This window comes from Sander vitreus, chromosome 8 (genome assembly GCF_031162955.1).
Source record: "Sander vitreus isolate 19-12246 chromosome 8, sanVit1, whole genome shotgun sequence".
Taxonomy (NCBI): Eukaryota; Metazoa; Chordata; class Actinopteri; order Perciformes; family Percidae; genus Sander; species Sander vitreus.
This window is the reverse complement of record NC_135862.1, coordinates 25,494,292-25,515,841: the sequence shown is the minus strand read 5'-3', so window position 1 is coordinate 25,515,841 and position 21,550 is coordinate 25,494,292. Positions and strand designations below refer to the sequence as shown.

Sequence of the window (21,550 nt, the reverse complement as noted above, 5' to 3'; positions counted from 1 at the left end):
GCACTGAGCTCTACATTGAAAAGAGAGTTGTATAATAAGTTTCAGATGTCTTGGCCAGTGCCAGGTTTCTACCAGTTGGTAAAGGAGTCTCCTAAAGCTAAACACTGGCATATCAGATTACGGTGTTGTTTGATGGGTTATTTTTTTTGCATGGGAACCGCAATACAGTCTAGTTGTGAAGAGCCAAGGCTCTCTGCATCAGCCGCTCAGTCAGAGGGGAGCCTGGCCTCATGGCATCGCGCTCCACCAGAAGACATCTGGAATAATACAAAGACGTGAACACAGATTTAGAGAGACAAGCTGAGAGGCTAACCTGATCAATAATGAAAGTATAACAGGGTGTACAGACAGGAGATGTGTGTTACATTATGGGATCCTGCAGCTTGTGTTCTATATGAACATGGAAGGACAACAACAAAAGAAAACTTGAGTGGAGCCCCAACCGCAACTACACTGTATCATGATGAAATCCAGGGCTTCAAATAGTGCAAGACTTTTCTTTTTTTCGCCTATAATCTCTCAGCAGACTTTCACATACAAACACGGAAGACGCACAGCACTGAAACTGGAGAAGATTAAAGCATTCTGTTTGGCCTGGAATCCCTGCTGTGCATTACCTTCCTAGTTTCTGATGCCGCTTATTCTCCGATTTCATGGCTGCGTGAACGAGCAGTTGGTTGAAGATATCCCTCTGTGAACAGTGGACAAACAGAAATAAAATGGTAGAACACAACCCTGTCCCAAAACTGTATATACAATATAGTCTTTTAAACCCTTTTGTGCTATACTGTATGCATGTATACTGCTGCACCTTGGGGAAAGGTTTTCTGAACACAAAAAAAAAAAAAAGAAAAAAAGTCCATCAGCATCCATCACAGATTCATTATTCATACGCTGGTGCACTATGTAGTATGGACAGAAAGGCTTTGGCTCCTATGCAGAGTGTTCTTCACCTCTAGCCTTTTTCACACTACCACGGATTTCTGTTTTACTCACGAAAACACAACACCGTGTGATGAACAACAATGAACAAATGATATACAAAGAGAAAAAAGTAAAGCCTCAAGGCTGTATGCTTTGCAACTGTGCACAAGAGAACTGCAGTTTGGTTTGGACTTGATTTTTTTTTTATTTATTTTTTTACTTGTTAGTAGGGCTGGGCATCGTTTGGATTTTAACAATTCTGATTCCAATTCAGATTCTTCCTTTCGATTCCGGTTCTTATCGATTGAGGGGTGGAGTTGAAACGGGTCACAAATAAAGAGGAACGTTTTATTTTGATTCAGTGGTGGTTTGCATTTTACAGAGTTTTTTCAATGTAACATAAAGCCACACTAGAGCGCTGCTTACTGTTCTCCTGGCACACTTCGGAAACCAAAACTTGCGCATATGAAATTGGGAAGCGATGATCGGATTTGAAACCGAATCCTCTAAACGATTCCAATAAAGAAACGATTCTACTGGAATCGTAATTTTTGAAACGATTCAAAGTAGGAATCGGTTCTCGATGCCCGACCCTACTCGTTAGCCATTTCTGGGGACCTTACCTGTGCATCACTGCCACCTATCTCTACCACGCGGTAGCGTAAAGGGTACAGTAGCTCCACAGTTCGATTGTAGTTGCCCTGGTCGTACTCCATAATGGCCTGACACATTGGAACACCTATAGTCCCTGCCAGCTGATGTTGCCGATTGTCCCCTGGCTCTCTGTGAAGGAAAGGAGCGGTTTATAACAAAAGAAGAGACATTTCTTGGTACAGCTGGAAGGTTTAAATTCTCGCGTAGGGGCAGCAATGGTTTTTGGGAGTGTTGAGGTTTGATTTGTTGAGGAATGGCAAGCATATAAGGTTTATTCTGTTTTGTTATTTAATATTTTTAATCCATATACCACTAACCTAACTGTTTCACCAATAAGGAAAAGACACAAAGCAACATGCATATTTATTAAAGTCATATGTGAGACCATGGTAAACAACTTCTGAGAGGAGTTCTTTCTGGAAAATGCAATGTACTATCTTCTAAAATCCAATATTTGATACTAGAGATTGTAAACAAACAGGATATATATATATATATAACAACAGGACTACAAGGATTACGACGATACAGGACAACAAGGATTTACTTCACACAACTAGGCTCCTGTCATTTCTATAGGGGAAACTCTAAAGTTTAATTAAATGAAAGCCGTGAATGATGCTAACCAAGGCATGTCATCTCCTTCATTACAAACTTTATTTTTGTCATTATTTGTATTACAGACGAACAGGTGTATTAAGAGTATTACTCTACTGAACTGTTAAAGGCTTGAACATTGAGTAGGATTCGCTTCACTGTAAGGCCAAAGATTCAACACTGTTGTGGGGCTTTCTTGGATTAGCTAATGTTTAGAGTCACTGCCTTTGAATGTAAGAGGGAGTATGTGAAATGACATTATAGTAAAATATGGATCATGTAAAGCTATGCAGACCAAGGTAATAAAAGTGCCACGGTATATGTGAGTGATGGAATTAATTAAATGCAAAGCTCAAACATGTCCCCATGGTTTGCCTGATAATTCAAAGTAGAGCTGTGTTTAAGAGAGCATTTCTGTGTCTTACTTGGGAATTCACTTCCAAGAGCTGCTTTTCCCCTGAAGGTGCATCATCCCCAAAGTCTTGTGACTTGCATTATATTACGCAACACAGAAAAAAAATAACTGGTTTTAAGTGGCAGCTTTTCTGTGGGTTGTACGCCTGACATAATGGAGAGTACAGGATGTCTGTGGTCGGGATGCCAGAATACATAGTAAACTGCACAACTCCACAGAGGCAGCAGCTGCTGGTACATCTGCTACAGAGGGAAGACCCTGGTCTCCGAGATGGACTGCAGCTCTGAATTCTCTATTCTGACTGCATCAGCTCTCCATCTCGGCCATCCTACGCTCAGCCTTGTTTCTGTCTCCGTTTTACATCTTATGTAACGCTGAGTGTTGAGGTGTGCAGTGAAGAGAAGAAATGGTGCAGAACTTACTTAGCTAATTCCTGGAGGCCCTCCAGCAGACGCTGAGAAGTCCCGACCTCTTTAGCTCCCAGCGACGCCATGAGGAAGTGCATGTCGTTAAACAAGGTCACGTGATCATCGGTGTGAGGCTGTGTAACCTGGAGCAGCTCTCGCCAACGGTCCTTCACGCACACACCTGACACATTCACCATCACAAACACACAAATATTGCTTGAAGGCCACATAAAAGGCCAGAAATTATAAGAAATATTTTAAAAATGCCAGCCGGTTAATCCCTGTCTTAGTTTGAACCAGAGGCGGGGTCATTTTTCGGGGGTACAGCCCCAAATGTTTTATGAATAGCCCCGGATCTCCATCTCTCTCTCTCTTATTTTTTTTTTTACAAAAATAAGTATAATAGAATTTTTCTTAAAAAACACTCCAGAATGGCACATGCAAATTAAGAAGAAAAGTATTTTCTTTTTTTTAGAACTTTTTTGGTAGAACTGTAACTTTGTCCAGTTTATTTTTCCGAGGCGAATAGAACAGGCAGCTACGTGTGGGGTCCGACCGTGCCGTATTTGTTGCTATCACCTAGCAACCGTCTCTACGTGAGGAAAGCTGTGAAAGGTTTAATTTTCGGAGGAATCATAGCCAATTCAGTCTAATAACATTGATGCCATTTACACAAAGTTTAGGAGCGCAATGCTAATGACTTAGTTTGAAGTTCCTGTGACGTTTACAGTCTATGGGTCAGACTCAAACACACGGAGCTCTGAAGCAGACCGTCGCCGAGAGTCCACTCTCGCTGTAAAAAGCTGTGCAGCTTCAGGTTTATGGACGCGCTCTGCTGTCGACATGCTGCGGCCGATGCGTTGCGTTTGTGCTCCGTGTATTTCTGCAGTAGTTTCGGGTTTTCCGTTTGTAATAGCCTATTATCACTTTATTTTTCTCAAAATATCACTCCTCCAAATCTCAGAGAACACAGATGGGATGAGTTATATTTTGAATGTGCACAAAGTTTTGGACATGAGCAGAAATCTTGCTCAAACATCTGAACTATTACAGTCCAGGGGTTTATTAATACATTAAAATGAATAATGTAGGCTATCATTGGGGTGAATAATTGTCACATGCAGATTTAAGGAGGTTACTTCCCCAACCAAAGGCTACATGTGTGCTGACTCAGATATAATTAGAAAAGTTGATCCAAAGGAGAATAAATAGTTGAAAGCAACACAGAAAGCCTGAGAGCCTTACTGCAAAATATTCCATTATGTTTTTATATTCGGATTGTAATCTGTTTCCCTTTACATAAAGATATTTCCAGCATATTGATTCAGAAAAAGGTAGAAATAGGTGCATTAAAATTTACCAGAAAGCAGGAAATGAAGTGTTTAATGCTAAAAAAAACAGGCCACCTCCCCATCATAAATCACCACACAAATCAGGAAACAAAACCCTGGCCTATGGGTTGGCAGGCCAGTTATGATTAGGCCAAATGTTGGTGCCATCTAACTTATATCTACAAACTGGCCAACTGAAATGAACATACACTGGCTATTAACAAGCTGGGCAAGCCAATCGCAGTTTTGCATTGCATTCAGTTTATTTAAATGGGTCCGGGCTAAGCCCCGAACCTCCTCAAGTCCTAGAAGGTTCTGAAAATTCCAGCCGTAAAGGCCAAAAAGGGAGGAATGTAATACTAGTCCAATACACATTTATATATTGACCATTTACTATTATTCACGTAACCCCTGTACTGTATTCAGGTGACTCATGTATGGCATTGAATAAGTGCAACGTTATAGACAAAGCGTCTCTGTGCTATTCAGACTTTATGGACATCGTGTCTCTGTGATATGATAATGCTTGACCCTGAGGATGGATGAATAACAGGCTCTCACAGCCATTCTCACTCATTCGAGCATACAGTACATGCACTTGACATACGTGTGTTGCTTTGAGTCTATCTGCACATAAATGACTAAACCTACAGAGAGACACGTGTCCTAAAAGTGTTTATTTGATCAAGAATTGCCACCACAGCATCCAAGACATCGTATGTGATAAATGGAGCGCAGGATTAAAACTCCCTTTCCAATTTCCTGAAAAGCAGACCGTGATTACGTTGCCATTCCCATATTAGCCTGTATCTTACCCTCCATTTCCAGTCTGCAGAGCATTGAACAGGCATCTACAGTGTCCAACATGGATCCTGTGGCTTTGCAACGTCTGAATACCTAATACAGGACAAACTTGTATTATTCACCTTTGAACACTGAAGGATGTAACGTTAAAAAAAAAAAAAGGCAGGATTATGTCTTGCTGGATTCCCCTGATGTGAACCGTTAAAACATTCATGAAAAAATGGGTCTTCACATGGATTTGACTTTCACTTGCACACACTTGCCTTCTTGACTCACAACAAGCAACAACCCATTGCTTTTAGTCTGCATCCAATGTGCGCTGGTACATGCATGGCTCTTGAAAGTACTAGAGTGTGTACAGTATGTGCTCGGACAGATATACCATTCAAGAATGATGCAAACTCTCGATCCAAACCAACCTGAGAATCGTATATTTGCAGAGCAGCTTCGTATTGCCCCTGTGGAGGACAAACAGGTGAGACAGATGAATTTACATAACTCCAGACTTGAGAGATAAGCAAGGTTGATAAATTGTGTTGCACAGATGCAAACACAAATTAATCTTGCAACATAATTAACTCCAGCTTTCAAATTGCCCAGGGGAAAGGATATCATAAATACAAGTTCCACAAACACTCACTGCCAACTATTCGCTTGACTGAGAAAACTCATTACAATCTTTACCTTCTCGATGAAGTATAGAGCCCAATGCCAATAGTTATGACTGGCCAACACGTCAGATACCTGGAATTAAAGAATGCATATTTTAAATGTTTTTCCTAGGGGGTTTTCAATTTGTGATTTAACTCCGTAAGCTTTAACAACCTGTACGAGTTCCCGAATAAATTAATCAGAAAAACACACTGCTGAGAACGGAAGGTTGTACCTGCCAGTCTTTCTCTCTACTTTCCATGAACTTCAAGCCTTTGTCCACCTCTGCCTTCATCTCATACACATGGGCTACAGAATGGACAGCCCAGGCGTCATCTGGAGTGAGAGCGAGACCCTGCACAATAGAGTTCAACAGTTTGAAGTGAGGAGAAGCAATACAGACGCAGGACAAAATGCTGCATTTCTTACACCAGAGTAAAATAAAATAATGGCGTGCTCGAGTCTCAGTTATTATCTGTTGTTTCATCTACGATGTGTACAAGGATCACTTGTCACATGAAGCCTCATGAAGTATGCATTACCCATTCGGCACAGGAGAGTCAGGCCACTGAGGGCTGCATGAGCTGCTTATTTTGGTGTTCGACAGCAAATTACTTGCTGAATTAAACGGACACAGCCAGTGCAGGCACAGACAGCCTGCACCACCCATTTACTACAGCGCCTACAACAGACCATAATGGAGAAGAAAATCTCACCTCCATGGCTACTTTCTCAGCCTGGTCATAGAGGCGAGTCTCCAGGAGACCAAAGGAATACAGTCCTTTCAGATAGCTGAGGGCACAAACCACACATTAAAAAAAAAAGAAAATCGCTCATTACAAAATACAGAATGGAAGGAACTTTTACTCCCCTATTCAGTTTATCAAGAATGACGAAAAGCAGGTCTGATTTTGTGAACAACGTGCCTCGAGCAATAATGATGGCTATGGGCCATAGCTATCACCATTTTTTGATCATGCTGATAACTGCCTTCACATTATTGCTATGCAGGAATATAGGCTTTTATTTTTACTGTGGTAGATTGAGGATTTGTCTCCCTAAATGTTAAAATATGAATCTGAGTTTGCTTGGACTGACTCACCTATATACTTCGACTATGTGTTGTTAAAGGAAAGATGTGGAAGAAAGCAATAATTTACTTGCGTCAAATTGTCACCCATAGGACATGCATGATGACAGGGTGAAGACCAAGGCGCCCCGCTGTGTGAGAGATTACCCTCTGCCGGACAGTGAGGCTCAATTACCTCAACAGACTCCATTTTAAACTCTCTAGCGTCTCAGGAAGAACCACTTTCCTTACAACCACCAGCTAACACTGCATTAAACAGGTACATTAGTATCTACACTATCTGTGTTACTATCTGGCTAGGCCACAAAGCATTCCGTCATGGGAGAAAAATGTGGTCTGGTTTATTGGCATTTCTTTAAACCAATCACAATCGTCATAGGCGGCGCGCAGCTCCGTGTGTACGTTCAAAAGTTGTTTTAGTCGTGCGAGAGAAAACTCAGAGTGGACAGATAGTCTAGCTAGCTGTCTGGATTTACCCTGCAGAGATCTGAGGAGCAGTTAACCGTAGTCCTCAGAAATCCACCAGAGTTTTAAAATTCCAACACAAAGAAAGCAGACATCGGCGAAAAGACATGCATCCAGCGGAATTACCTGCGGCACCGGAGCAATCCCCAAAGTGGAACGTTGAGGATATAGGCCAGGACTTCCATAGCCCACACCACTGAATTATTCCCTCATTGTTAATGCTACGTTTCCCTCCTGCCCTGACTTTTCCTAAAACCCTATTCTGCACATTCCTATATTGTCATGATAGAATAACATTTAGTTTACCCAAATTGAGGTTTTTGGATTAACGCTGGTAGTCCCCTCCGCAGCCAAATTGAGACATTTGCATAAGGCCGCATTAAGACAATGAATGGAACACAGAAGCTCATTTGCATGGCAGGATTCACCCACAAGCAATTATAATTATCTGTAACCACACTAAGGTAATGTAGGCCAACAGTATTAATTATTTAATGTGTGTAAAATATCAGAAATGAAAGAGAAACAATTTCAATTTCATTTGAACACAACGCTTACGTTTCTAAATACTATTACTTTTATAGCTTTGTGTGGATGTGTACGATCAGATGGTAGGTTGTGTGCCGACTGTTGAACTGAAAGACGCACTGTGCATGGGAGCGATGGAGAGACAGATACTGTATAAATGCTAGGAGGGACTTATTGTCATTTTGTTTGACTTAATGTTATAATGTGATCATTTGCACTATGATTATCTTTATCATTTGGTTTACTTGCCAAAATATAATGCTGAAACTGATTACAATGTTTCAGCATTTGTTTCATGAGTTTTAGGTTTTACGCTGCAGGATATACGCTGCTTACAACTCCAAACAGCATAAAGTAAAAACTAATAAATGTGTTTATTCATGAAAAACGATTAATTTGTGGGGTTTTGTTTTTTTGTCTACATAGTAGGGGTGGTACAGTTCACAAAACCCACGGTTCGGTTCGTATCACGGTTTTAGGGTCACGGTTTTCGGTTCTGTAGCAACTGTATGGCCTATTTCTCGCTTAAAATGTTTTCAGAAACACGTTTCGGTGAACTATTTTTGTAAAATACGAGATCGTATTCAGAACGAGACGCCGTTAGAGTCCGTTTTGAAATTCCGGAGCGGCGAGAACCACGTGACGCGTTCGTCCAATCAGCTGCCATGTGTTGCGTTCGTCACGCTCATCCCCCTCGTCGTTTCCACTAAGTGTTTTAACATAGGTGTCGAAAGTGGGCACTACGGCAGTAAGTGGTTAGGTCACATTAACAGCGTACTGACGAACCGTGCGACGCACACACGCTCCGAACCGAGACAAGCGAACCGAGCGGTTTGGATGTTTTTTTCATGAACCGTACCACCCCTACTACATAGGGGCAGCGGAAACAAGTTGTGAACACAACATCAACAAATAATAGTTGGTATGGCAAACAGTTACCTACAGACACCTTTTCTTTGTTTCTCCGCCTACAGTTTTAAAGCTGCCAAGATGACTGACAAGCTAAATTCTATGTAATTATTTGTAGATGCTATGACTTAGTATGCTTATTGATAGCGGTTATACTTTAAGAATTATTAAGATTTAAAAACAATCCCATAGACGTTTATTGTATTTCTATTTCAGCTACTGTACAGAGTATAAACTATTCTTTGTTTCCCAAAATTCTCAGTATTGCACATTGTACATGTTATAATGAGCATATGTGCAGCTGGTCAGGTTATGAGTTATATAATGCATTAAAGCTTATGGAGGCCCATTCACACCCATTGTATTTGAACTGTAAGATAGCATTGGTCTACAGTACAAACTCCATTCAAGTTGTAAAATGCTCTTTACTGCACACTGTGCATTTAGCTCATTGCGCAGTTATGAGTTATGCAATACATTAAAGCCTATGGAGGCCCATTCAGCCCCTTTGGATTTATAACTCAGCAGCGGTATACAGTACAACCACCAAGCAAATTTAACACATTAACTGTGAATACGCTCATCATGATGACACACACAGTTTGTTATATTGCATGTATTAAAGCTTGCGTTTTAAAGCCCCCCCCTTCACTCCCACTACATACATAACTAAGCCAATACATTGAGTTTTCATATGATTATAAAGTTATCCAAAATAGTGGTGGGTTAAAATCGGTCTTTGTTTGAGTGATCTTATATTGATGAATAAAACCCCAAAATCGATCTTTTAATATATACTATAAACAAACTTTTTTTTTTTGGCTAACTTTTGGTATCAAAATCAGAAATGTTATTGAACATGGTGAATCGGAATCGATTTAGGAAGTCATTGGCGATACCCAGCCCGAATCCAAAATTCTTCTTTGCAATGTAAGCCGTCTTCTGTACCTGAACAAAGGCATATGTGGTTTCCAGTGGGGCAGCACCCTGGCCACAGAGTCCCTCATCTGGGTTTGGGCTCCTATATAGAAGTAAGCATCGTGAGCAAACTTGAGAGCCAGCATGTCGGTGGGGTGATCAACCAGAATGTCTTCCCATACATCGCAGGCCTTGGGAAAATGTCTACAAGAAACATGAGTCACTGTTAATGAATGGCACCACATCAATATGCTTTGTGCTGAATGGAGGGAACAGAGGCCCTTGAAAAACATCCTCTCCAAGTGTCCTCTAAGACAATATTATATTGCAGTTTACCATACTATACCATGGGGAAATAAGCCACTGCAGATAGAATACAAATATAACTTGCTAGACAGTGATTCAAATTTACAGAAGCGTCTTTGGCACCAGGGCTGCCCGATTAATCTAATCGCAGTCACTCTGTGCAATTACGTCACCGCAAAAAATGTGCGATTTAGGTAAACAATAAGGTGTGCTGTGCGCGTAACACTCTAGTCTCTGCGTGCACTGCAGTCTCCATGTTGTTACACCCTACACATTACCGACAGTATTAACAGATGAAGCCACAGTGTCTCAAGAAGTTTGTGGTTTTATTGTTCAGTGAACTCACTAAATGTCGTCTTTGCGGTCTCTTCCCCCCCTCACAGAGCCGCTACGCTAATCTCAGACACCGCTCACGGTCGCTCTCCCTCCTTGCTTTAGCAATCACTCACTGGTGTCACTCACTCAACGCACCTACGATTCTCGCTCTGACTTGCGCTACCATCGTAAAAACGTCTACAAAAGAGATGACAGTCCGTTTATGCAGTAGCTAGTGTGTTGTGTATGTTCACGTGACTATCAGAAGTGTAGGTGGTTTCAGAGCGTGCAGACTTTAGGAAAAGGCTGAACAAAGAAGAATTTGTATTTAATTTATTGTTCCATTTATTTCATTTGTAGCGTTGAGCAAAGCAAACGTCTTTTTTTAAAAAGACTAGTGCAGTGCCCGTTGAAAATGTGCCTGTTTGGAACGGGCGATTACTTGGCCTGTGGTATTGCTGCTTGTAGAATTCTTTAAAACCAAATTGTACCCCAAAAATGACTTGCAGAAGGACCCCAAACCACTTAATATGCAACTCCACTGTATAGCCTACTACTGACTTACAGTGTAGGCTACTTCTACATCAGAGGAAGACATTGTACTACTATATTTACCTGATAGAGAACGCTGCAGATTCAGAATGTAATCACAAAATATCAAAATGAAAATGTGGAGTACTAATCAGACCTCACGGCCTCATGGCAGTGTGCTACCCAACTGGCCCATTATGAGAGCTAATCAGCACCTATTCATCAACCACCGGACCGTGTGTGTGTAGAGAGAGAGAGAGAGAGAGAGAGAGAGAGAGAGAGATGGGTCATATGATTGTTAACAAATAAACACTTCAGCAGAAGTGTTCATTTCCATACAGCTTTAGTGGCTTGACGGTTAACGGTGAAGTAGGGGATTTGATTCGCGGGGGTATTTTGGCGACTTAATTAACCCGACCCAGAGTGAGTCTGATGAAAACTGATGCATCTGCCCGGTTCAACGCTGAGAATTTCTCACATTGCACAGCGCTCTGAAGGAATAATCTCCGAGATTACGTTATGTTCTGCCAGCTCAGCAATTTAATACAATAGCAGGAAAATTGCCGTTTGTTTATTCAAAGTCAGAGACAGTCCAAAGTAGTGCAACTCTGCACATTTTTGTGGGTCTGAGGTGTATGTCACATTTTAGCTGCCAAAGCTCTGCTGCTCTCTGTCTCTGGTCCTCAGGGTGAGTGGCCAGCGGCTAGAGCTGCAAAAGCCAATGTGTGCTTCTTTTACCTATATAGTTAACGATATCTTTTGCATTTCTTATCCAAACATCGTCAGACTTGGCACTGCTTTTACTCGTGCCCGTAGCAAGACACCTGTGGAGGAAAATCCATCGGACCGTTAGTCCGATGGATTTTCCTCCTCTAAATAGATGAAGACGTGTGGATTATTTTCCTTTCTAAATAAAATGTTGCATTTCAACACTATGTGTCATTGCATGTTTATATACTTAAGTAAGAGGTCTGCAGTCATTGCAGTTGGGTATAATAAAGCTTAGATATGAGCCTACATTCATACATGCGTCATTCTTTCTCTGGAAAACACTTTGTTTAATGCATATGTGCAATTAATTCCTCCAAATCTGGAGCTCACACATTTGGAAATGGGTAGTTATTCTGTGTAAAGGCCATATACCTACCTATATACCTATATGTGAACTTCAATGAAAATGAACATGACTTGTGTCAATCAGTCCAAACATATTTTACATCATATAAACAATACAATAGTATTATTGTGTAATAACAACCGAGTGTAAATTGTAATTTCCCCATTGGGGATCAATAAAGAGTATAAATTATAATTTTTTTATAAAAAATACAAATATATCCTACAAATACCTGTATGGCGCTGTATAATCAACTTGGTATTTGGTTGTCGCAGCTCACAACAGTAGGCTACAGTTCTTCTCAGTTGCTTTGGCGCATTTCTCAGATCAGAGATGACAATAATGTGTCAATAACTTTGTCACATAGGGAATAGTGCATTGTTCATTAGATTATACTTACAGAGTGAACTGTTAAATATGGACAACACAAAGCAGTTTCACTATCTTGGTATAAACAATGGCGTAAGGACTTGTCAGTTTCATTCATAAATACTTGCTTTGGACACAAACAAAAGATTTCCAGCAAGATACACGATTACACGAATTTTTCAGGTCAGTCATTATGCGGTGCAGTTTACACCAATTGTTTAAAGAAATGCACTCACTGTTGCGCAAATGCAATTATGATTTGACAAATGCACCAAAGTAACTGAGAAAAAATGTAACATAGGATTGTATTTCAGTGGAGACATATATGTTGATTTCACATAGCTAAAACAAATCTGAATGATTTAAATTAAGAGGCTACAATAATCTACACAGCTGGCATGCCTATTATGGTGAAATATGCTTCCACAGCATAGTTTTGCGTCCGAGGTCTCTGTACGACCTCGAACTTGTGTCGTAACCTGTACAGCTCTGGGAGATTGCTGACGGCCAAAATCAACCTCTCATCCATGTTCCGTTTGTGGATCCACGTGTATTCTGTGTTTTTTTTGTTGTTTTTTTTTCCACCACACACTTCAATGCACGTCACAGCGCACTGCGGCTGCTCTTGCGCGTGCCGCGGTCAAAGTTGAACCATGTTGAACTTTGACCGCGGCACGCGCAAGAGCGGCCAGCCGCAAAATGTCTCTTTTTATTCTTAAATGATTTTATTTTGCAGACGTTTTATTTTTTAATGAACATTTCAAGTACATACAGTATCTATGTATGCATTATTTCAGACTGACACTACCACGACTACTGCATGTTACATGTCATGTGCAATATTTTACATATCTTTTGTTGTATGTCATTTGTGACTGTGTCCCTGGTTTACCATGGTACTGTCATGTGGCTACATATTGTTTTTAAGTTGATTGCAGCTGTGTGCAACAGTATTGCACATGCAAACTTTCCCCTCGGGGACAATAAATATCTTACAGTTAGAGGGACTTACTGCACTGTTTGCCTTTTAAAGAAATGGAGGTTATAGGGGAGAATTCTATACGTACAGTAAGGGCTAACGCCCGATGAGGTGTCCATTATCAGGAATTATTGGAAGGCTCGCCGCCTCTCAAAAGCTCAGGAATATCTTTTAAACTGACCGCTGTCTATCTGAAATGAAGACAGATTGAGCAACTGCATAGCCTATTTCATGATAGTTGATAGACAACTATTTTCATAAAATAAGAGATCGTATTCCAAAGCTGCCATTATGGTCCGTTTTGAAATCTGGGAGCAGACAGACCCACGTGATGCGTTCGTCCAATCAGGTGCAGCCATCAGGGTTGTAGGAAGGTGTAGCCTGTTTTCTTTGCTGGTCAGTGGTCATTGAAGAGAAACTGATAACTGCTAGTGGCAAGCATAGCGTGCAATGCTGGAAAGTGGGGCAATCCCTTCCATGAAAACAGCGCCTATATGACACATGTCGTCAGTGGCATAAAGCCTCCGCAGGCTGATACTATGCAGCCAGCACATTCATTTAGAACAGTTTCACTGGAACGTTTTAGTATGGAGACAAAAAACATGTTTTAATGGACACGCATCAGAATCACGTATTCACCCAGACCATGGTAGAACGGTCTTTAGAAGCCCCTATGTGGCAGACAGCAATGCATGTTGGGATTCCCCATTACAACTTTAAAGAGCACTTGTGGTCTTGAGACCCTCTTTGGTAACCACTGGCCCTTGTAAGACCAAGTTATTTGTCATCCCTCTGTATTCCCCCATACTCCTGTAGCAAACTCTGGATCTTACCCACGTGAAAAGAGCTCCATAGCCTTGACATGCAGCTTCTCTCTGGGAGAGATATCCTGGCTGTTGGCCAGCTCCACAGTTCGCCTCACAGCGCTGGCCAGACGCTCATTCAGACGGGTTGAGCTCGTCGTTGACACCAGCTCCAGCCCCGTACTGATCACATGGCCCATAACTACAGGGGAAACAGATAACACTGGTCTTTTGTTCTGGACTTTCTTACTGCAATTTAAAAAAACTCTCACTTGCAAAGCCAGATATGTAAAGGGGCACCTTTAAGTAACTGCCTTTACTGCTTAAGCCTCGCCATTTCTCTTCATGTTTAATGAAATAAAGTTAATGTTAAAAGGGCTTCAGGATATTTTATTTTAACTAGATGCTCCAGTCATGCATTACACTTTAAATAAGCTCTCTAGCGACAATTCTGCAACAACAGCCAACATTTATGTGGTTAAAAAGTTTGACAAATGCTTTGTTTTCTATCCAAAGACAATTGTGTTCCATTTAAATATTCATATCTTTCAGATAATTCATCTTAACCCTTGTGTTGTCCTCCCGTCAACCTTGAAAAAGACTTTTTTCACAGTTTATTTGTGCTTTTTATTTTAAATTGTTAAATTTTTCCTTCTACACATTTTCAGCGCTTATTTCTACGTCCCATATAGGGCTGCACGATATTGGAAAAAAAATGACATTGCGATATTTTTTCCCCCAACAATATATATTGCGATGTTGCGAGCCATCAATCCAGGCTACAGTCAATAATTACCATTCCATGATATTAATAATTTCACTAAAAAGCAAGCTTCATTACAAGTGACAAAAAGGTCACTTAATATTTTATTCCAAAATTAGAACAGATTTCTGTAAACAGAAAAGCACAACACATTTTTAAATAAAACAGCAGCTTTAGACCAACCCCCTGATTGGATTATAAAAATATAACTTAAAATAAATATATTTTTTTATAAAACAACTTATAAAGCATTTTGGTTCACAATCTTTTGTTTTTAAGTCAAAGTAAAACAGTGTTGGTCATCATCATAATCATGGCTAAACAAAATGAAATAAAACTTGAATACAATTTGTATTAAATCTCCTAAACGGAGTATTCCTTAGCAGCATGCATCCTGTATGCTTTGCTTACTCAAGGTTTTTAGCTAAGAACACAAGTCTATCAACCTTTGCAGGCTTGAGACAGGTTCGTTGGCAAGTGACGATGTTGCCACTAGTACTGAAAAGTCTCTGACGGCGAGCTTGTCGCAGGAATACACAGGTATTTGCGGGCAAGTCTGGCGAGTCGAGGAAAGCTTAGTTTGTGTACTTTCCACCATGCAAGTGGATCCTCCTCTTCGTCTATTGGAGGTGTTAGCATGTAGGTGTTTAACTCTGCTTCCACAGCATCCTTTAGGGTCAGAGAGGAATCACCCTTTGCTACAGTTTCACTCTGTTTAAAGAAGCTCCCCAAGGACTTCTTTGCTTTCTTTGCCTGTGGTGCACTGGTAACGTTGGGCTCCATGTCGGCGCTGCAGCTTGATGTCTCCTGGTACGCCATCATCTGTGATGTCACTCTGGCCTTAACTTGGGGCTTCTTGTCTGCACTGATGAAGTCCATCTTGAACCGGGGGTCCAAAAAAGATGCCATATCTAGCAGCTACTGAGTATCATCATCTTCGTATTTCTCGCTGAGGTAGTCCAGCATCATCTTCTTTATGTTCTTGGTCTGTGTCTAGGTCTGTGTCTTCCTCTTGCATTTCCAGTAGTGAAGTGTTGAAGAGCTGAAGAACTGGCTTTACAAAAAGGAGACACTGACGTATTCATCCCCTGAAAGTGCATCAGTGAAGTCCAGCATTGGGCCCAGTGACTTGCTTACAGATTCCAGGACATCTATATCTTGCCAGGTTGGAATCAGATGCCGCAGCTTCTTGTCTGCAGACAGGACCTGAGTTAAAGCCCGCTGCTGCTCTAATATCCTGCTGATCATCATCTGTCTGGAACCCCATCTTGTTTGGCATTCTGAGATGAGACAATGTGATGGTAGATTGAGTTCCTTCTGGACTTTTGCCAGGGCATCTCTGGCCTTCCAGCTGTGAGAGAAGTGGCTCACCAGCTTCTTGCAGACTCCTACAGCACGATCAATGCGGCCATCCTTTTTCACTGCATTTTCTAAGGGGAGAAAACAAACAAAACAGTGCAAACTTTAATTATTGAAGCAATAAATGTGCTCATAAAACTATATTTTGCCACTGATTAAATAACAGGTTGTTTAAAATTAAATTTTTAGTTTCTGTATTTTTTTTTTTTTTCTCCTTACGTTTTTAAAGCTCTACATACATGCAACACATTCATTTTCAAATTTGTATCAGGTTCAGGACGGGTTATTAAGTAAAACAGCTGAGTAAACATGTATATTTAGGATAAGGATCATGGTTATTACTCACCAACTGCAAGATGCAGTCTGTGGCCAAAGCACTGCAGCCTGGTCCACTTGTTCAGAGCGGCAGCTTCCACCATGTTCGCTGCATTATCTGTTGTTATACAGACTTGACGCGTCTCATCTAAGCCCCAAGCAGTCAACGCTTCTCTCAGGGCCTCTGCGATATTCTCGGCTGTATGACTCTCCGGGAAAAATGCCGTCCGCAAACAGCGACTTTTTATCTCGAAGTCCTCTGTGAGGAAATGGACTGTCAGACTTATGTAGGGCTCCGTTGTCCTGCTGGACCACAAGTCTGTTGTAGCTGCATAGTATTCCACATGTGACAGCTCTGCCTCAATCTTGGATTTGCATTGTTCATACAGCTCTTTTATCGCAACTTGGGAAAAATATGTGCGGGATGGTATAACATACCGCTTGTCAAGCGTTCGGATCATGTTCTTAAATCCCTCTTTGTCGACGGTGTATAATGGCAACATATCTTTAGCGATATGGAACGTTATTGCGTCCGTTATTTCTTTCTGTCGTTGAGAGCCTTTCTGGTAAGGTGTCACACTGGCAAAGGCATCGCAAATAGTTTTTTGTTTTGGTTGACATCCAGATTTGACTTTGTATTCGTCGTAAAGAGCTTTGTGGTGCCGTTTTATGTGATCCGACAAACTGGTGGCGTTTCCTTGTTTTGTGGCAACAACTCCATAACACTCCAGACAAAGTACCTGTTTTTGGTCAACATCCTCCTTTTTGTAGCCAAAATAGGCCCAAATAGCTGATTTTGACTTTCTTTTTGGTACGAAATCATCCTTTTTTGCGGCGGATCCTCTGCATCGCTCATTTTTAGCTACAGGACTGCCAGAGAATGTTGGCTGTGAGCGGTGAGCAGCGGCACAGCGAACCAATCACTGTGCAGGCACGCGGAACGTGCATGTCACCCCAGCAACAAGCCATACAACAAACTCGTGTTTACTGTGTGCTACCCTTCTTCACATCGCATGTTCCGGCGTGCGCACATCGCGATGTCGATGCTAAAAACACAATATCGTTCAGCCCTAGTCCCATATTTTCTGATATAAGACAAAAATTGAAAACGGGTCAAATGTGACCCGAAGTCAACACAAGGGTTAAACCTAATGACCTCAACCTTCTGTTGTCATGCTACCATAACAGAAACAAATTGGAATGGTCTGATCCTGTATTTTCTGTTATAGTCAAAAACAGCTTGCAAGTTCTAAGGAGGATCAATAATTGTTGAATCTACACAACGACGGCTTGATTAATTTGCATGAACAATCAAACATTTATCGGTGTTTTAAGTCTAGGATTAGGCAATGGTTATGGTTAGGTGCCTTGAAGTCAACGGTCGCAGCGCTGCCTGGAAGGAGACGTTGGGGGCTTAAAACACCATCAAGCATTTAAAACACTTGATGAGAGCTCAAACTGAACACATGGCGACAAACAGCAGCATCTATACATGCATAGCATTGATTACAAGTCACACAATTGCTTAGTTTGACAGACAGGTAGTGGTCAACCTCTGCTTCTCTAGGCCATTAGTGAATGCTTTTGCTAAATAAATATGGCACATGAAGTCATTGCTAAATATCCAAGGCTTCATCATATCAGACAGGCATAGCAGAGACACGTGATGGCAGGAAAAGCACAGGTGTAACTAATAACATGAATTATGCCCGAGTTCCATTAATTGTCCCAGCAAGTCATTCCACTGAGCTGGCTTGCAAAATACCAGGGTCCTGGAACTGGTTCCCCAAAAATGGATTGCAGTCGTTAGTAATGTCATTAATTAGGCTACACCTGTGCTTTATGTGCAACTATGTTTTATTTAGCCTATAACATATCAAAATGCTTATTTGGAAAGTGTCAGTTTAACTGAGTGGGATCTTTGCTTTTTAGAGGCCATAGTCCCTTTTGCATTTATGTGCTTAGATTACTCAGCATGTTTAGCCTAATCTTTCATTGTTTAATGACCCCAAAGCATGAGAGACGATACGTTTTTGTTTTAAGTAGGATAGGGCGTATGAAGGAATGTTTTTAATTATTTATTAATCACTATAGTAGTTGGTCAGCAACGAGACCTGAGTTCTCATTTCGTTCTCCTCATCCGTGTTGTGAGAATGATAAATAAAGCATCTATTTTATGATTGCTGCTCCCTCAAACTAGAACTAGGACTTTGAGAAACTGACCTTGTCAATGTTTATTTGAAGTATAGAGGGTCACACAGTCATTTTTAATTAGGCTATTTTAGCAGTGGATATATTTAGCACCGTTACCTTCATCCTTTCCTTGTTTACATATTCTAAACTTTCAACATTGGTTTGTTGATTCTGCTTCTGCACGAGTATTCATGTCTCATCAGGATATACCTAAGTAAAAGGTTAATTAAAATAAATGAATAATTGTTAATGACCACATATCCATTTACCAAAGTTAGGGTCAGCTTCCTGGAGAGCAGAAATGCATCCTTCAAATCCCCCCAAGGTTTCATCATTCTGCCATTTCACAAACTAGGAGGCAACAAAATTGAGATGTTGAGATTGTTTTCACTGATATAGATGCAGTAGTCTGCAGACAATATCACAGTTTGTGTATGGGCAACTGTATTTTTATGTGGAATGATACTGGAAGGACAAGCGTTACCTGAGTAAGTATGGCGTCATATAGTTTGCAAGCCTCATTACTGCTGGTGGACAATGGAAGACCACCTGCGCTCCATGCCTGTAGATTAGGATGCAAATATAAATATTGGATATCAGTGCAAGGTTTGTATTCATACACAGATATTGTAACACAGCATTTTTTCTGACTTTAAGTCCGCCTGACAAAATGTGTGCACACGTCACCAACCTTCAATATAAAAGAGGTTTAGGTTAATTCAACCCACTCAATAAACGGTTTTCAGTGTTACTAGCGTTAATTAATGCAAAACGGCAGGCGCGATAGAAGAAGTGAATTATTTAGACACAGTTATGACCTAGCTGAATCCGTATTTTGGGTTAACTCATAAAGCGAACAGTTTAATCCCACATCGCCATATTTCCGCTTCAGTTTACTGTCAATCCCATTATGCTAACACAACTGCAACAAGTTATCAATCCCGAAAGGCCGTCATTTTAAACCACATGAACAACGAATGTCGTGCTATTCTCTGCCGAAATGCTTCTCTTTTTATGAAATAGCTACTTCTTCACTTACCTTGCAGTCCCTGAAACTTGAAGCCATCATTTTAGATATGCAGCTTTTACTTCTCCAAACTTTCAACGACTCTGTCACTAGAGGTGGGTCAAGTTAATAAAAAGATATAAAAAGCGAAGACCGGAAGTTAATTTAAGTTGGCTTGCTTTCAAAATAAGTGCATGAACAAAACGTGTCAAATATATTTGTGAGTAATAAGTACTTTTAATAATAAACTTTTTCGCGTGTAGCCTACATTTTGTTATGGGAGTGAGGAAAATGGACACAAATCCTCGCTGTTAACTGCGGCTTTTATTTGCTTAGTTTGTTTTCCTTCCCATTGATTAGCAGAGCTTTTTCAATACAAGGTTACATCTATATACTGTCTATGGGTTAAATGTGTTCCACTGATTCCAAACACTAGTGCAGTGCCCGTTCAAAACGTGCCTGTTTGGAAGTGGGTGGCTGCTTGGCCTCTGCTATTTCTGCTCTCCGCTCATCCACAACTTCACACTCGACTTTCGCTTCCTTGGGTCCTAAACAATATACCTGCCATGACATGTTCTTGTCCTGAAGAAGACTACTGAGAAAACTGTTGTCATCTGTGGCTCTGGAGGAGCTTTGTCAAGTCTGAGAAAATAACCCATGGTGACCAGCCTCAGTTATCTCTTCTGAGTCTTCTAATTTTATGGAGGTGCAACACTAAATTGCTGGACTACTACATGGCTCCATCACAGAGCCCACTTCATTTTGTACCATGTTTAGCTACAGTTTATTGAGTAGGCCTATTTATGAAAATATATTAAGTATATACTTTGTTTCAAAACCCATGTTGACTGACTGGTTGTATTACATAATACACATGGGTTTACAATTAATCTCTTTGCTACAGTATCTCATGTTCTCTGCAGAAATAAACAGATTAGTTAGCCTACTCGTGTATTAAGTAAGAGCTGGTAATGGCAGTGAAAAGAAATGTAAAAGCTCTAGCCAGCTTAAAGGTCCTATGACATGCTGCTTTTTGGATGCTTTTATATGGACCTTAGTGGTCCCCTAATACTGTATCTGAAGTCTCTTTTATATAGGCCTCAGTGGTCCCCTAATACTGTATCTGAAGTCTCTTTTATATAGGCCTTAGTGGTCCCTAATACTGTATCTGAAGTCTCTTTTATATAGGCCTCAGTGGTCCCCTAATACTGTATCTGAAGTCTCTTTTATATAGGCCTTAGTGGTCCCCTAATACTGTATCTGAAGTCTCTTTTATATAGGCCTCAGTGGTCCCCTAATACTGTATCTGAAGTCTCTTTTATATAGGCCTTAGTGGTCCCCTAATACTGTATCTGAAGTCTCTTTTATATAGGCCTTAGTGGTCCCCTAATACTGTATCTGAAGTCTCTTTTATATAGGCCTCAGTGGTCCCCTAATACTGTATCTGAAGTCTCTTTCCCGAAATTCAGCCTTGGTGCAGAATTACAGCCACTAGAGCCAGTCCCACAATGTGCTTTCCTTAGGCTGTGCCATTTCTGTGTCTGTAGCTTTAAATGCTATTGAGGAGGAGAGGGGGGGGGGCAAGGTGGAGGGTGGGGGTGTGGCCTTGACCAACTGCCATGCTTCCCTTGTGTGCAAGCCATGATGTCTCTCTCTTTCTCATGGGCGGGCCAAATTCTCTGGGCGGGCAAAAGGGGCGGTAACCTTTCCCCTTATGATGTCATAAGGGGAAGATTCCAGATCGGCCCATCTGAGCTTTCATTTTCTCAAAGTCAGAGCAGGATACCCAGGGCTCGGTTTA

General features: G+C 41.0%; 1 protein-coding gene and 1 long non-coding RNA gene across 3 annotated transcripts; both read right to left on the bottom strand.

The window, feature by feature from the left end:
- Nucleotides 1-137: 137 nt before the first annotated feature.
- Nucleotides 138-19,880, bottom strand: ttc38 (tetratricopeptide repeat domain 38). 2 transcript variants are annotated; one of them, XM_078257650.1, is made up of 14 exons: nucleotides 19,783-19,880; nucleotides 19,228-19,305; nucleotides 19,013-19,094; nucleotides 14,144-14,315; nucleotides 9,724-9,897; nucleotides 6,500-6,575; nucleotides 6,019-6,138; nucleotides 5,817-5,876; nucleotides 5,552-5,590; nucleotides 5,144-5,225; nucleotides 3,013-3,178; nucleotides 1,548-1,707; nucleotides 618-691; nucleotides 138-257 (listed from the first exon to the last, which is right to left on the bottom strand). In XM_078257650.1, exons 1-14 carry the CDS (start codon nucleotides 19,810-19,812, stop codon nucleotides 170-172), a joined length of 1,401 nt encoding a protein of 466 aa, XP_078113776.1. In that variant the 5' UTR covers nucleotides 19,813-19,880; the 3' UTR covers nucleotides 138-169. The 2 variants fall into 2 exon arrangements, with proteins under 2 accessions (XP_078113776.1, XP_078113777.1); XM_078257651.1 differs by lacking the exon at nucleotides 9,724-9,897.
- Nucleotides 14,947-19,006, bottom strand: LOC144522518 (uncharacterized). Its single transcript, XR_013502410.1, has 2 exons — nucleotides 16,582-19,006; nucleotides 14,947-16,306 (listed from the first exon to the last, which is right to left on the bottom strand). It is a non-coding gene; the product is annotated as an uncharacterized LOC144522518 (long non-coding RNA).
- Nucleotides 19,881-21,550: the final 1,670 nt, after the last annotated feature.

Coding starts and splice junctions, on each gene's coding strand:
- ttc38 (XM_078257650.1), bottom strand. CDS start 19,812: ATGATGGCTTCAAGTTTCAGGGACTGCAAG. Junction 19,306..19,782: donor CAAGTTTCAGGGACTGCAAG/GTAAGTGAAGAA, acceptor CCTAATCTACAG/GCATGGAGCGCAGGTGGTCT. Junction 9,898..14,143: donor ATGGAGCTCTTTTCACGTGG/GTAAGATCCAGA, acceptor TGTTTCTTGTAG/ACATTTTCCCAAGGCCTGCG.